This window comes from Colius striatus, chromosome 1 (genome assembly GCF_028858725.1).
Source record: "Colius striatus isolate bColStr4 chromosome 1, bColStr4.1.hap1, whole genome shotgun sequence".
Lineage (NCBI taxonomy): Eukaryota > Metazoa > Chordata > Aves > Coliiformes > Coliidae > Colius > Colius striatus.
Window position 1 is genome coordinate 141,223,400 of NC_084759.1, and position 14,886 is coordinate 141,238,285.

The 14,886-nt window shown below is 51.1% G+C and overlaps 1 protein-coding gene across 1 annotated transcript; it reads left to right on the forward strand.

The window, feature by feature from the left end:
- Nucleotides 1-6,442: 6,442 nt before the first annotated feature.
- HDHD5 (haloacid dehalogenase like hydrolase domain containing 5) lies at nt 6,443-14,886 on the forward strand. Its single transcript, XM_062012645.1, has 8 exons — nt 6,443-6,613; nt 6,657-6,881; nt 7,206-7,318; nt 8,178-8,271; nt 8,750-8,783; nt 9,187-9,361; nt 9,676-9,864; nt 10,456-14,886. The coding sequence occupies exons 1-8, from the start codon at nt 6,443-6,445 to the stop codon at nt 10,814-10,816; spliced, it is 1,362 nt and encodes a 453-aa protein (XP_061868629.1). The 3' UTR covers nt 10,817-14,886.

A 14,886-nucleotide genomic window follows, 5' to 3' on the forward strand; every position in this document is an offset into this window, starting at 1 on the left:
ATCTCTCCTTATACTAGGGAAAAAAACCCCAACCAAACCACTCTACAAACCCCATAACAGAAACTAAAGAAAACCACAATAAATCAAAGGTGTCTGCATTGCAGAAGCCAGCACCACAAACCACAGAAAGTAAAAAGCGGGTAACCCAGTCCCACACCTCCCTAACCAAGGGGTGGGTGCCTCACACCCATAACCCTTTTCAGCCACAGCTGCCTCTGCTCCAGCTCACTCTGTCCACACACCCCACACCTTCCTCTGAAGCACCTGCAGCTGCCCTTTCCTGGGCTTTGATGCTTATCCTAGGGTAAGCTTTATACTGGAGGAGGAGCCAGAGCAGAGCTACCTTCCCTCCTCCTCCATGGGTGCTGCACACAGAGCTCAGTCTAAAGTCCCTAAGGGAGGCTTTAGTCATGGTCAGATTATTAATGTTGACTTGGGAAATCCCTCATTTCTAATGCTGATGAGGAAAACTGCTGCAAATATGTGGAATGTCTGCTAACTAGTTACTCAAAGCCATGTCCCTCGGCTCCCTGATCTTTCAGCTTTGCTATGTGGGGATGGATGAACATTTTTATTTGCTGAGTTGATTCTACTCTAAATGTGCTTCTTTGCTGCCAAGGCAAAGTTAAACATCACACAAAGCTAGTGTGGGAGGAGCTGAGCTCCTCAGCAGAGGGTGATCCATGTCGCTTCCTTTTCTGCCAAGGGTTTCAGCTCTTCCTCCATATGGTCTCTTGAGGGCTTGAAACACTGGTGACATTTCAGTTCCCTGTAGTCCTCCCTCCTCTCTTGACTCTGGTTATACAAAAAAGGAAGGATTTAGGGTGGACCACAGCAGTTAAAAAAAAAAAAAGACCCATTCATTCAGATTGATCCCCAAAGCTTTGGGTAACTTATAATAAAAGCCTGAGGGAGCTGGAGTACTTTAGCTTGGAGAAGAGGAGACTGAGGGGTGACCTCATTAATGTTTACAAATTCATAAAGGGTGAGTGTCAGGAGGATGGAGCCAGGCTGTTCTCAGTGATGTCCAATGATAGGACATGGGGCAATGGGTACAAGCTGGAACATAAGAGGTTCCAAAGGAACACAAGGAAGAATTTCTTCACTGTGAGGATGACGGGGCACTGGAACAGGCTGCCCAGGTGGGTTGTGGAGTCTCCTTCTCTGGAGAGAGAGTCTCCTTCTCAAAACCCACCTGGATGAGTTCCTGTATGACCTACTCTATGTGGCCTGCTCTGGCAGGGGGATTGGAATAGGTGAGGTCCCTTTGTTGATTCACAGTAACACTGCAAGGCTTTTGCTGCCCATCCATTCCCTCACCCTCGGCACCCTGGCTCCCTGCTCACATTTCTTGGCAAATACATGCCATATAATGCTTTCTTGCCTGTCTCTTTCAGAACTTTGTATATATTTGCACTTTAAAACCTGTTTTAAGGCTGGAGTACAGTTATCAGGGACTGTGAAATGTCTTTGCAGCACACTGCAAAGGGCCATTTGATCCATGGGGCTAACACGCTATGGAATCAAACCCAAGCCACCTGGCAGAGACATAACACAAGTCCTTCAGCCCCCACTTCCTCAAACCACATGGCAGCTGCATCCAGCTCAGGGCTGTGTTTTCATAAAGAGACCACTCAACAGACAGGATTTGCTTGTGCTACAGTTTTGTACCATCTCTGTGGCAATTACAGGTTAGGAAAGCAAAAGGAACTACTGAAGGTCGTTTTACATGCTTTTAGCATGACTTTAACAGAGGGAAACAAGGAGAAGAGTAAACTATGTGACCAGCCTATTCTTTACAAAGCTGGCAAAGTGCCTCGTGGAGCACCAGCTAACTACACAGTAGTTAGACTTGAGGTTTTTTACCTGAAGTGCTGGTGGTGGGCATGGAAAAAAAGGGCCAGCTAGAGAAATTGAGGATGGGAGATGAAGGAAGTATTTTGACAATTGGGGCTCGAGGCAGCTGTAAGGGTGGTGGGAGGCAGAGTGGGGCAGATCTAAAGGGGCTCCCCTTTAGTCTCCATCTGGACTCAGGAGCGAGGAAGGAAAGCAGAAAATCTGTGGAAGATTCTGTAACAGTTACTTCAAGCAGCCATACCAATGTGTCAAGCCTTATGCCTGTTATCTCCCTCATCTGTCTCTCCCTGTGGCCCCTTCAGGTTCAATTGTTTAAATAGGAGGTGGATGGAGCATAGTTGGCAGCACACGGTGTCACAGGTCTAGCAGTGTTTTGTGGCAGATCAGCTTAGGCTGCCTTTGAGGCACTTGAGTGAATGAAATATTTGCCTCCTGGTCACTTACCAGCAGGAAGTGGCTGATCCAGCACTAGTAGTTGCCATTAAAAACCATGCCAATAAAAACAGAGGAGCAAAGTAGCTGGTTGAAAATAAAGATAGGCCCAAATGAGCAGCTGGATCTATATGTCATCTCCATCACTGCACTGGGACTATGTAGATGCCAGATGCAAAGCAAAGCCCTCTGGCCATAAAAGGCAGGGCTATAGACCTGGTTTCCACAAGTTCCTGATGCCCAGCCTCCTTCAGGCTTTTCTCCTGGGAGTCTCTGAATCAGTTGCTTCACAGGTAGTAGAAGGACATTTCTTTGGCCAGAAACTTGTAGCTCCAATTGGCTCAGTACTTAATTCCTTTATTCTCATGCTTGCAGCAGTTGCAATCATTCCAGGTCTATCGAGTGTTTTCTGTCTGCTGAGGGACAGGCAGGTGAAGGGTCTGGCTCTCAATTCTTCTGGCTTGTCATTTTTATCAGGCTGTGTCCTCCCCCTTGGTCATTACAGGATAAGAAAGGCATTGTACTGCATTTTCTCAGCCTTTAGCTTGTCCATCATTCCATGAGCAGGCTGCAGCAGAGAAAAAGAGATAAACTGATGGGGGGAGGGTTGGTTCAGGCCATTAGATTCTCTGCAGTGAGAAAAGAGATTGAAGGTACAGCTTCTTTTGAGGATGATGTTAGAAGGTCAGGAAAGGGGGTGGGGGTGATGACAGGGCTATGAGTCCAGGGAAAACAGAGATGCAAAGTTTACATAGGAGCCCATGGGAGAAGGCTGTGGGCAACTGCTTGTTTTGCTTGTCTTTAAAAGCAGCTATGAAGGGGAGTGGGGGAAGCATCTAAGCACAGTTTAGACAGAGGAAGAAGAGGGGGTTTCCTGTGGGCTGATGTGAAAAGGGCAGGCAGACCATCTCTGGGAGCATTGGGGTACATGACTGTTGCCAGATGTGCCCGCAGAAGAAATCATAAGGTTGATCTACATATAATACGCAGGACGGAAAGCTTCTGGTAGAGTCACAGAGAAAATCTTAACTCTTGAAGGGAAAATGACAATGACTGGATGTGTTTGTCAGAGGGATGAGGGGCTGAAGCCTGCAGGCTGGCACTGGGACGATGGGGGTTCAGCAGCCAAAGCAGGCACTGCAGGGTGCGGTGCTTGGCAGCCCTGTGGCCTTTGGGCCCTGCTGAGGGTGCCAGGCTCAGCCTGTGCCTGACCGCTGGCAAACGGCCTCTGTGCTGGTTTAAAAATAAGCACTTCACCCTGTTGGACAGTCTTCCTTGTAAAAATAAACAGAGCAGCTCTGCTGGCCTGCCAGGAACGCTGGCTGGGGCACACGCATACTTGTGAGGCACCTCTTCAATGGTGGGCACCCCAGCTGGTAACACAGGGTAGGTAACACAGCCCTCTCCACTGACACAATGAGCACAACATCCCCCACAGATCCCAGGCCCTACTTCCAACATCCCTTCCCTATGCTGTGTGAGCCCAAACCACACCAAAACTCTCTGCTCCGGCTTAGCCACAGTAGGGAAATGCTGCAAAGCTGGGAAACGGCATTAGTGGGGCTGGCACCTCACGCTGTGGCGACGAGGTTGGGGGGTGGGGGGAGGTTAGAAACTGTTGCCCCACATCTCCAAAGTTTGCTTTGAGGCAGAACAACATGCCCTCCCTCCAGCTGCCGGCACCCTGCCCCTGCCTGAGCAGCAGCTGGCCTTACAGCGAGAGGTTTAGGGGGAGTGGGGCTGTGCGGGGTGGTTGTGGGGGGCCAGGTGTGTGTACACACCGTCAGGTGAGGGGCTGCGGCCGCCCGTACAGTGAGGTGTTTAGGGGGAGCGGGGCTGTGCGGGGTTGGTGTGGGGAGGCGGGTGTGTGTCCGCACCCTCAGGACTGCGGCCGCCCTCGCAGTGAGGTGTTTAGGGGGCGCGGGGCTGTGCGGGGTTGGTGTGGGGAGGCGGGTGTGTGTCCGCACCCTCAGGACTGCGGCCGCCCTCGCAGTGAGGTGTTTAGGGGGAGCGGGGCTGTGCGGGGTTGGTGTGGGGAGGCGGGTGTGTGCGCGCCCTCAGGTGAGGGGCTGCGGGCCCGCCCCGCGCCCGCCTTCCCGCGCGGTGGAGCGGCGGCGCCCCCTGCTGGATTCCGCGGGAGCCCTTCTCCTCTACCACCTCAAACCCTGCCACCCTCGGTGTTGTTGCCAACGCCTGAGGGGCGCGAAGGGAGCGTGAGGGGAAAAAGGCCCCTCTCAGGTCCGAGGGGAACTGGCGAGAAAACACACTCCCCAAAAAATCCCAAACGCAAACCTTTTTAATTTTTTTCAATTAAATCCTGTCTCCAAAAGGGGACTGGCTAGGTACCTCTCACAGCTGTTTCACAAGTCTCAGGAGCGGGGGAAAGGGGCCAAAGTTTCCTCACAGCAAAAAAGAAGAGGGGCTGGCAGACCTCAGCAATGCAATTCGGTCAGCCTGATGGCAGCCACGAGAGACGCTGAGACCAGTAACCAAAACAACCAAGCAGTTGCATCGTTAAAAGGCCATAAATCCACGTTAGCCGACACTAGAGGCAGAAATCACAGTCAATCGATCAGATTTTTTTCTCTGCCGGGAGCAACCTCCTTGGTGGATAGCTGAGACAGCATTGGTGGACAGCTGAGAAACACCCGAGATAAAGTTCTCGTGCTTGACATTAATTTTTAAAAGCCTTTTGCCTTTCTCTCTGACTGTATTTTTCATCGTCAGCCAAGGGAAATGATGGATGGAAGTCCCTGATCCATAAGCTGGTGTGTAAGTAGCAGAGAAGCCATACTTCAAAGTAGCTGTAACTGGCACCCCTGTGCTGGTGGAAAAAAGGTTTGAAGACCAGTTCTGCAGGGAACTAAGTGTTTTCAGTAATACCTCCAAGGCCAGCAGAAATTTTGCCAGAGCAGGAGGCACTGCAAACACTTCTGAGAAATTAAAGTGATCCCAGCAAGCTGAGGAAATTATGTAAAATAAACAGTAGGTAATTCAGTTAAGGCAAAGGCACTTAAGGAGGAATAACCATCTGTACAAACATGTAACTGTGAGTTGCCAGAGCTTTATAATAGCTCTGCAGAAAGGGCTCTGGCTGTTAAAGTGGGTAAAAAATGAATTAAAGTTGCTGTTCATGGCAATGGAAGCATAAAAGCAAACAATTACACTGTTTGTGTAATTGATGCCTGAAGTCATACGTGTTAAACCTGCCATATCGCAGGAGTCAGGAGATCTTACGTGTAGCCAGAGAGCAAACAAACACTGTTTCATCTCCATGGACATGAAGCGAACCTTTTGCTTTCCTCGGGTCTGGAAAGGCCTCAGCTGAACTCAGCGTCAAGACTTCTGTCCTGTGTCACAGGGAAGAGGAAGCCTCGGGTCACAGTCTGTCAGAGAGCAAGAAAAATGACCAGAGTTTTAGAACACTTTATGATCTGTAAGAAAATGACCAGGAGACGGGTTTACATAGAAACGACTGAGCAAAGGCAGGGCAGGGGTAAAAGATTGTAGTGAAGATCCTTCGTATGTGAGTTGTGGCAGCATTAAGTAGCAACCTCCTTAGACTGAAGTCGGGCGACATCCTGGGAAACACCTTTGTAACTCTGAGGACGGGACTGTGCAGCACCGGAGCGGCTTCACTCACTATACAGAGAGACTCCCGTTCTTTAATTTTGCAACAGGTTAGATAAACCCAGCAGAACTGCTTTGGAGGGGTCTAAGCCTTTCGCTCCCTCGTCAGTGATTTCGCATGCCTCTCCCATCGCAGGGCTGTTTGTATCCGCTTCCCCCGTGCAATCCCTTCTCCTCCACCACCTCAAACCCTGCCACCCTCGGTGTTGTTGCCAACGCCTGCTTTTGCAACCACTCGCAGTCCCCAGTTTCTCTCCCAGCACTTCCCAAATCTGTAACCCTCTGCTCCGGAGCAGGCAGGACATCGATCCACCCTCCCTCTCCCGGCTCCCGCCCGCAGCTCCCGCCCGTCCAGCTCGGTGCGAAGAGAGGCAGCCCTCTGCCACCGCCCCTGCTCACCGCCCCGGCCCCGCCCCGCCGGGCCCCGCGCCTCGCTGGGAGCTGTAGTCCGGGAACTACGAGCCCCGGCGTGCCCCGCCGTCGGCCCCGGGGCCGGGTCGTGCCGAGCGGGAGGCGGCGCGGCATGGCGCTGCGCGGCTGCCTGCGGGTCGGGCCGGGGCTGCTGCGCGCCGCGGGGCCGCGGGGCCCGCCCGCCCGCGGGACCTGCGCCGGGGGCCGGGTGAGCGGCGGGGGCGAGGGGCCGGGATCGCAGCCCGCGTCCTTGCCGCGGGCCGGGAAGGGCGCCTTGAGCCGGGTGCGGGGGGGAGAGGGAAAGGTTGTCGGCCCAAGGCGGGTGACTGTCCCCTGCGCTCGCCTTGCAGCCGCCGTCCTTCGGGTTCCTCTTCGACGTGGACGGGGTGCTGGTGCGGGGCAGCCAAGCGGTGCCCGCCGCTCGCCTGGCCTTCCAGAGGCTGGCGGACAGCAGCGGCCGGCTCCGCGTGCCCGTGGTCTTCCTCACCAACGCCGGCAACTGCCTGCGGTCGGCCAAGGCCCGAGAGCTGTCCCAGGCGCTGGGGCTGCAGGTAACGGCGGCCCCGGGGTGCGGGCAGGGAGCGGGGCGAGGCGGCTCCTGCGCCGCTGGGAAACGGCTTCTCACGGCCCGACGCCGGCCCCGTTCAGATGTCCGGACTTAGGGCGGGAGCTCCGGGGGGAGGAGGAGGGAGCCCACCTAACCGACTTCCCCAAGCAGGGGCGAAGGGCTGGGGGTGGCAGCACCACCGGGTGACCGGCCCTGCCTGGGCCTGAGGGGGTGGAGGGAGGCGAGTGGCAGGGGTGCGACCCGACCGCGGGAAGAGGAGGCGAAACCTTCCCCACGGGTCCCCGTCAGTCTCTCCTCCCTGCTGCAGGTGTCCCCGGAGCAGGTGATCCTGTCCCACAGCCCACTCCGGCTCTTCAGCCAGTTCCACCACAAGTGCATGTTGGTGGCTGGGCAGGGGCCCGTGGAGGAGAACGCCCAGAAGTATCCTTTGCTGCGTGTGCCTCGTGGTGCTCTGCATGTCCCACTGCCGCTGCTTCACGGCTGAACGCGGCTGCCTCTGCCCTGCCTGTGCCCATGGCACTTGCTCAGCCAGCTTGTATAAGTGCAAGGAGACAGAAAAGACACTAATCTCATCTTATGGAGTGGCTGAAATGCAGGCAGTGACTGTTGACCTCCATCTCGGTCACCTCCTGGCTGCCCTTGGTCTGTTTTTCTCTTCCTCCACTGATTACCTCTCCTGTGAGCTGTATCGCTGTTCCTGCTGGTCAGATGTCGCCTTGAGGACTCCATCATCTTTGGACTTTTCTCATTTTTGAGATAAAATTGTGCTCCTCCACATTCTTTCTAATTCAGAGTCACTCCCAAGTCTCCCACAGATAAGGTTTTCCCTGACAACAATTGAAGGCATTAAAATATCGTGAGGACCAGAGTGTCCCAGTACAGGGACAGAGTCCAACTGACAATCTCCCGACTGGCTGAGGCAAGGGCACAGCAGATCTGACATGTCCTGCGTCTGCAGGGAGGTGAAAGCTGCCTGCAGGGTTTGCAGTGTCTTATGCTGCACACATACAGAATCACACCCTGTACTTCATTTGGTGCAAGACCTTAGCCTGTCTGTGTTTTCTGGGATTTTTTTTTTTGTAACCTTTAAGACCACCATTAAGTTGGAAGCACAGCATGCAGTTTAACTGAAAGCCATGAGGTTATGCATTGCTAGGTTAAAGAACTGCTCTGCTACTAGGACTTGTGTTTTTTAATCCCATAGGTGCTTTTGAAAGTAACATACAAAAAACCCAAACCCAAACCAACCTTCACATCTTTCCTTGATGGTCTGAAATAGCCTGGGGTTCAAGCATGTGGTCACCATAGAGGCACTGAGGAAGGCATATCCCCTGTTAGACATGGTGGATCAGAGCCGGAGGCCAAGGGAGCTGGTAATTTCCTGATGCCTTGGTAGAATGGGTGGTATGGGTAGTTGGGTCTGGTGGTGCTCAGAGTGTAAGACGTGGGGTGGAGAAGCTGCAGGGGCAGAGAGCAGCTGCCTGCTAGTGACCTTAGCAAGAGCCTGGGACTGGTACTGAGCGCAGTCGGCGTCACTCTGCTCTCTCCAGCACTGTTGGAAGGGCAATGACTTTCCCCTCTCCTTTCCCATGTCATGCCTGTCTTTCATTGCCATTCCTTGCAGTGATGGTTTGGTTGACATCTGCAGCTCTGAGACAGGAGTGCAAGATATGTGAAACCCAATCTGGGATGGGGGGGATGGGGGGAAATCTTTCTTCAGGATTCCACATCGCCTTTTTCTGCCTCTTTATGGAACTGCCTTGGCAGGTTCAAAGGAAGCTTTTTTAGGTTTGTTTTGGAGATGACATGGGGTTTTGCCTTACTAACCCAGCCTTCATGTTTTTCTGGCAGCCTCCTCCAACTACTGGCTTCCCCACTATAGAAGGTAAGCAGTAGCCTTTGTTTACACATGAACAGCAGAAATAACAGTCAGGCAGCCAGCTGGTATGGGAGCTAATGATGTGCTGTTGACTCATTGCTATCCGTGGGCAGCTTGTTGAGAGGATACAGTCAGGAGGCAGCCCTCCTGCCCTTATGCAGCTTTCAAGTGCATGCAGAGGAGAGCAAAGCCAGATTTTTTCTGTGCTGTACTCCAGCATCTGGAAGCAGTGGCGCAGGCTGTACAGTGCTGTGCAGACTAAGGCCCTAGCACAGGCGGTGTTGAGGCAGTAGCTGTTTTTAGCCAGGGCATCCCAGCAGAGGGTTGCTTTTGCTAGTGGGTGGCTTTTGGTAGCGAATCCTGTACTAGGGATGCTGGGAGTTTCCAAACTTTTCTTGTTATATTCCAGGGGTGATTCTGTTTGGTGAGCCAGTGAGGTGGGAGACAAGCCTGCAACTTATTATCGATGTGCTCCTGAGCAACGGGAACCCTGGGGCAGAGCTGCAAGATATACCATACCCCCACCTGCCTGTCCTTGCCTGCAACATGGATCTCCTGTGGATGGCCGAAGCCAAGATGCCCAGGTAAAAAGCACATGTGGTATTTGTTTTAGGCTACTTCATACAGCTCTCCTGCAGATAGTCTTTTTTTTTTGCTACAATTTTTAACGTTAAGGTTTGACTGTATGGCAATAATTAGTAGCAGAGGTATGAATGGCATGAGAAACAAGGACTAAAACTTTCAAAGAAGCAAAAACCAGACCACTACCTATGTGTGGGGAGATACCCTGTCCAAACTAGGTGATATCCTGGCTACAGCAGATGGTCCTCCTCACCGAGGAATGTTTGCTACTGAAGTGGTGTGACTGAGGATACTAATGACCTCCTTTCTGGAGCAGGTTTGGCCATGGCACTTTCCTTCTTTGCTTGGAGAACATCTACAAGAAAGTGACAGGCCGGGAGCTGAAATATGAGGCCCTGATTGGCAAACCCAGCACGGTCACCTACCGCTACGCTGAGTACCTGGTGAAAGAGCAGGCAGAGAAACGGGGCTGGAAGTCTCCCATCCAGCGCCTCTATGCAGTGGGGTAAGAGACTGTTTTTTCCTGCTGGTTTCCTTAAGGATCTTCATGTTGACTTCAGTGGTGGGATTTTTTTTAGTGGAGGTTTCTAAAATGAATACCAAAATCCGTATAGCATCTCTGGAGCCCTCACATCCTGGAACAGAGGGCCGATAGCTTTTTGCACTCTACATTTTTTTACTAATTTAGAGGGTCCTGCCAGCCCAGCAAAGCTGTTACTGTGGGCTGCAGAGTGCATGTGGCATGCAGATTAAAGAAAAAGTTGAGAGAGTCAGATATAGTACCATTAGCTCAGTTAGGCCAGATGCTTTGGGGTTGTAGGGAATGCATGACAGTAATGACTGAAACTTCTTTGGATGCTTTGGATGTGTCTTTTCCCCTTTGAAAGATGTTTGTGAAGCATGGGGCCTTCACCACAGCTGAACAGGACACATCAATAGGTGTGCTCCCTGGCCCAGTCTGGATGGTTCTCTTGATGTTAGAAAATATATTGCACCCCTCCCTTGCCCAATGCTTCCTTAATCCCAGTCTGCCAGAGTCAACAGTTGATGCATGGGCTAGTTTCTCATTTCTGTTTCGCACTGTGACTTTACCCAGGGATAACCCTATGTCTGACGTCTATGGGGCAAACCTCTACAACAACTACCTCAAGTCAGCTCAGCAGAACCAGGTCCAGGCTGGGCTGAAGAGGAACCCGCAGGCAGCAAGTGAGGATCACCTTGAGCTGAGAAAGGACTGCAACAGTTCAGTGGAGAGCTGCGAGTCGATTCTGGTCTGCACTGGGGTCTACCGCCACAGCACAGATGTCCCCAGTAAAAGAGAGGAGCGTGCAACAGAGACGGTGTTCCATGGCCATCGGGACTTCTGCTTTGACCCCAGTCTGGTGGAGGCATCTTACATAGTGCAGGATGTGAACGATGCTGTACAGCTTGCCTTTGAGAAGGAGAACTGGAGCTAGGGTTAAGACAGATGTGCCTGAAGATCTGCCCTCGGGGATTTTATGTACTGGAAAGGGAAGAGGGGAAGAATGGGGAGAGACCAGAGGTGATTTTTCCAGTCTACATGAAATCAATCCACTTTTTCATGTTGGTTTCCCAATCAACGTGAAAGAAACCTCCCTGTCTCGGCACTAAAAGCCCTTTGCTTTTATTGATGCTTGTCTGCAATCCTGACAGCTGCCAGCAGGCTTTCAACTGTGAATGAACATTGCTGCCCTCGATAATTGAGCCATAATGGAAACAGGGTAAAAGGAGAAGGCCTGTCCCGGCGATCCCAGTTTTCTTCAGGCATCAGACTTCTTTCTTTTCCGCTCTTTGTGTGTGAAGATCAGGCGAGCCCACCCTCCTCGTCACGCTGCATTCGAGGGTGAAGCAGTTCCTTGTGCAAGGAGCCGCCATCAGACCATTTCCCCCAACGTGCTTCTCGACCGCTCTCTGACGTGAGCACACTGGGGGTTGTGTCGTGGTGGCACTGTGCCAAGGGAAGGCTTTAAGTCCTTAACAGTCTCCTTGCAAAGAATAAGTGCCTATGGACTTCAGCAAATTCTGTTTGCTTGGGGGTTTGCCACTGCATCACTGTCAGTCCCAAACAAAGTCCCATTTTGCAGTCCTCCAGCAGCCTTGGGAAAGGCAGGGCCCCTCAAAGAAAGCTGCAGTAGCCAGAGCAACTTGCTGCAGGGCTGAGGGGAAAGTCATATTATTCCCTCCCCCCTATTTAGCATTCTGTGAACACTTCTGCCTTTTCACATCCCACTAGGGAGCCAGCAGGCTGCTCTCAATAGCAGAGGAAGCCACGACAAGGTCTGAATTTCCACAGTTGTCTTTGCCTGGAGCTCCGTGCTGCAGCGAGAGGCTGTGCCAGCACCCACCCTGACCCCAGCTGTTGCAAGGGACATGCCCCTGCTCCAGCTGACTCAGCTTCTAAAGAGGGGCCTCTCTTTGCTCCTTCCTTTCATGCAAGGATTGCAAGGGGAGGTCATCAAGCCAGGGTGGTACCTGAGCCCCAGATCCTAATCTTGATTTTTTAGAGTACAACCATACCCATCCTTGGCTTCCTTCTTTCCTGCCTTGCCTTGTGTGGTTTGCAGCTCAGGGATACCCCATACAGTCCAATCCCTGTTCCCTCCTCTTCCTTTAGCATGCAGGTGGAGTTCCCCTAACATGAAGTAGCTGCTGAGACTTGCCTGTTCAGGACCATTTCTGTATCCCTAATGACATGGGACTTTCTGTTGTCTCTCTTCTAGTTCAGGCTATCCAGAAAAAGATGAAGACCCATGTCTCCTTAGACAGTGCAAAGAAGCTGAGGAAGCGTTGCTTGAGAAACTCCATGTGAAAGATTGGCACAACAAGGAGTGTCTTAGTTCCAGAGAAGCACTATGATTTTAGAAGCATTAAGTTATTGTGTGTACGTGATGGAAAGCCTTTGGAGCCAACACAGCTGAGTTGGTGTTCCTAGTTATACTGAGCCCACACTACAGTGAGAGATCAGCAGTAGATCTGCCCTACTTCCTCTTCCTTCCTTCCTGCTTTACCAGGCAGCTCCATACACAGGGTACAAACAAGATGCTCTGCACAAAAGTTTCAATTGTTTTTAATTCAAATCTCAGCACCCATGTGGACAGACCTTCTGCTTCAGCAGCTTTCCATCTTCTCGATTCTAGCCTGTCTTCCTAGGGAGGTCATACTGCAGAGTGGGCTCTGTCCTTATATTAGGCGAGGTTCTGCATCTGAAAAGGACTGAGTGCTCTGTCAGTGACACAGGCAAAGAGGCCCTTCCCCCTGGCTTCTTTCTCTATGCCTTATTTTCTGAAAATACCTCTTTGGGTGATTTTTCCTCTTGTGAAATCCATAGTTGGAAGCAGTCGCTTCCTTTCTTAGAACTAGCTGAGGTTCTTCTCCTTTGTCTTACCAGGACAAGAATCATTTGACTGCTTGTAAAAGCAGCAGTAATGTGAGGAGCACAATCTTAGATTTGAATCTCTCGCCTTTCACTGGAGAGAAAAAGAAATTACCATTTCACCTACTTGCACAAGACAAGGGCTTGTTTCCCTGCAGAGTAAGTAGGAGGAGGGACTTGGCATATAATGCGGGGAAGGTCCTTTAGCTTTCACCACATCTCCGCAGTCACCATTGTGCTGCAGACCCAGTGTGCAAAGCCTGAAACTGGAGGGCCAAACCCTGTTTATTCATAAAGTAGCTCCAGCACCCTCAGCCTTGCTTTCCAGAGATGCCAGCCAGTGCAGAAAGAGGAATGCTCCCTTACCTTGCACTGTTTGCTATCTTGGGTGATAATTTTCATAGAGTTATTTTGGAATGGTCTTCTAGGCCATGATTACATAGACCTCAGAGAGCTGGTTGCTGGCAGTAACTGCTAGCCACACCCTCAGTTTGGTAGGGACTCACCTGCAGAAGTACCAAGGTCTGTCCATCAGTGTGTACAAGTAACTCTGGCAAAGCCCTTTGTCCTGAAGGCTGTGGTGCCAGTTACTGAAAGGCAAGGTGCTGCTGAACCAGTGTCCCCTAAGGGACACTGATGGCGGCGGTAGCAGTTTTGTGCAGGCAACATGCAGAAGAGTTCTGAGAAATCAGAAGCAGCTTGTAATGTCATATCAGCACATCTCTGCCAGAAGAGAGGTAGGTAGCAAGAGGAAGGAGGTAGCACCTCCTTCAAGAAGGGGAGAGGTTTGCTCTTGCATGGAGAGTGAGCCAGGCATCTCTGTCTTTGCCACAGCAATGGAGGTGAGCTGACTGATGTGAATCTGCTTTAGATTCTGAATCTGCTTTTAGCTCCAGATTTGTGATTTTTTTTTTTCACTGTGTTAATGTTGAAACAGTGCTTTGGGAGTCTTAAAAATACGTAGGAGGAACTGTCAGAAATGCTTTGCTTGCAAGTCGCAGTTGGATGGAAGGGAGGAGAAGGCATCTAGAAGAATCTTGTACCCTTTCCTCAGTTCATACCAGATCAGGTTGTGTAAAGGGCTCTGCGTGTTGATCTGTGCACTGATTAGTCAGATGGACTGAGCAACACAGAGACCTTTCCCCTCTTACCCCGCTCAGCTCCTCAAAGCTGTGCACTTTGTCCAAGTCACTGCCTAGGAATCGCGTGGACATAGCAGACGGGGTAGGAGATCTGTGTGCTTCAGCTGCTGTTGGGTACTGACTTGATTGTGGAAGATTTCTACAGACGAAAGTGCTTGCCAGGTCTCTTCTGTTCCATGAGTTTTGTGCTGAAGTTCTGTGCAGACTTCTGGCTTCTCTGCACTTCATTTATGGACATCTGTTATTGCTAGAGTTCAGTGAAATCCTTTCTCCTTGGAATTGCAGCTTCTTGGAATTAGCTTCAAGTGTGGATGGAACAAAATTTTTCCTTTGCCTCATGTATCACAGAGTTGGTATTTCTGATGCTGTGTTTCATTTTGAGCGAGTGTACTTCTATGCAGATTATGGGACCAAGCAAGAGAGAGGACTCCACTTGCTGATCTGTTGCCTTCATATTTATATGGTGCACTGCCCTGTACACCAAACACAGTGAAGACAAGACCGGATCCTAACAGCTCCATGTCCCTCAGATGAACGGGGTTTAGCCAAGACTGAAAGGAATGTGCAGTGAGGTGAGGCAACCGATAGCAGCAGGGAGGAAGCGGAGGAGGGACAGACCTTGGGCTGGATCTGAAGCAGAGAGCTTTAATGTCACGCAATAGCACAGTGGCCAGGGAGGTCAATTTCCTTTATTGCACAGGACTCCTGCAACTACTAGCCTGGCATTCAGGGAGTCATGTAACACTACTGTCCCTTTTCTTCCAATCTTTGTCCTGGTGTGTCTTTCTTCCCCCCCGCCCCCCACTAAATGGGTAATGTTTCAGGTAATGTCATGTGTGCTATAGCAGAGTGATTACATATCATACAGAGAAATCACAAGCTGTGATGATTTTAGATTTCATATTAATTTCAGCCCAGTTCCAGAGCTGTTCCTTTGATCTGACACATATATAAAACAATAAAAGGTGTTTTCTTTGAAATAAATTTTAAC

Coding starts and splice junctions, on each gene's coding strand:
- HDHD5 (XM_062012645.1), top strand. CDS start 6,443: ATGGCGCTGCGCGGCTGCCTGCGGGTCGGGCCGGGGCTGCTGCGCGCC. Junction 8,272..8,749: donor GCCGGAGGCCAAGGGAGCTG/GTAATTTCCTGA, acceptor TTTTTCTGGCAG/CCTCCTCCAACTACTGGCTT. Junction 9,865..10,455: donor CAGCGCCTCTATGCAGTGGG/GTAAGAGACTGT, acceptor GACTTTACCCAG/GGATAACCCTATGTCTGACG.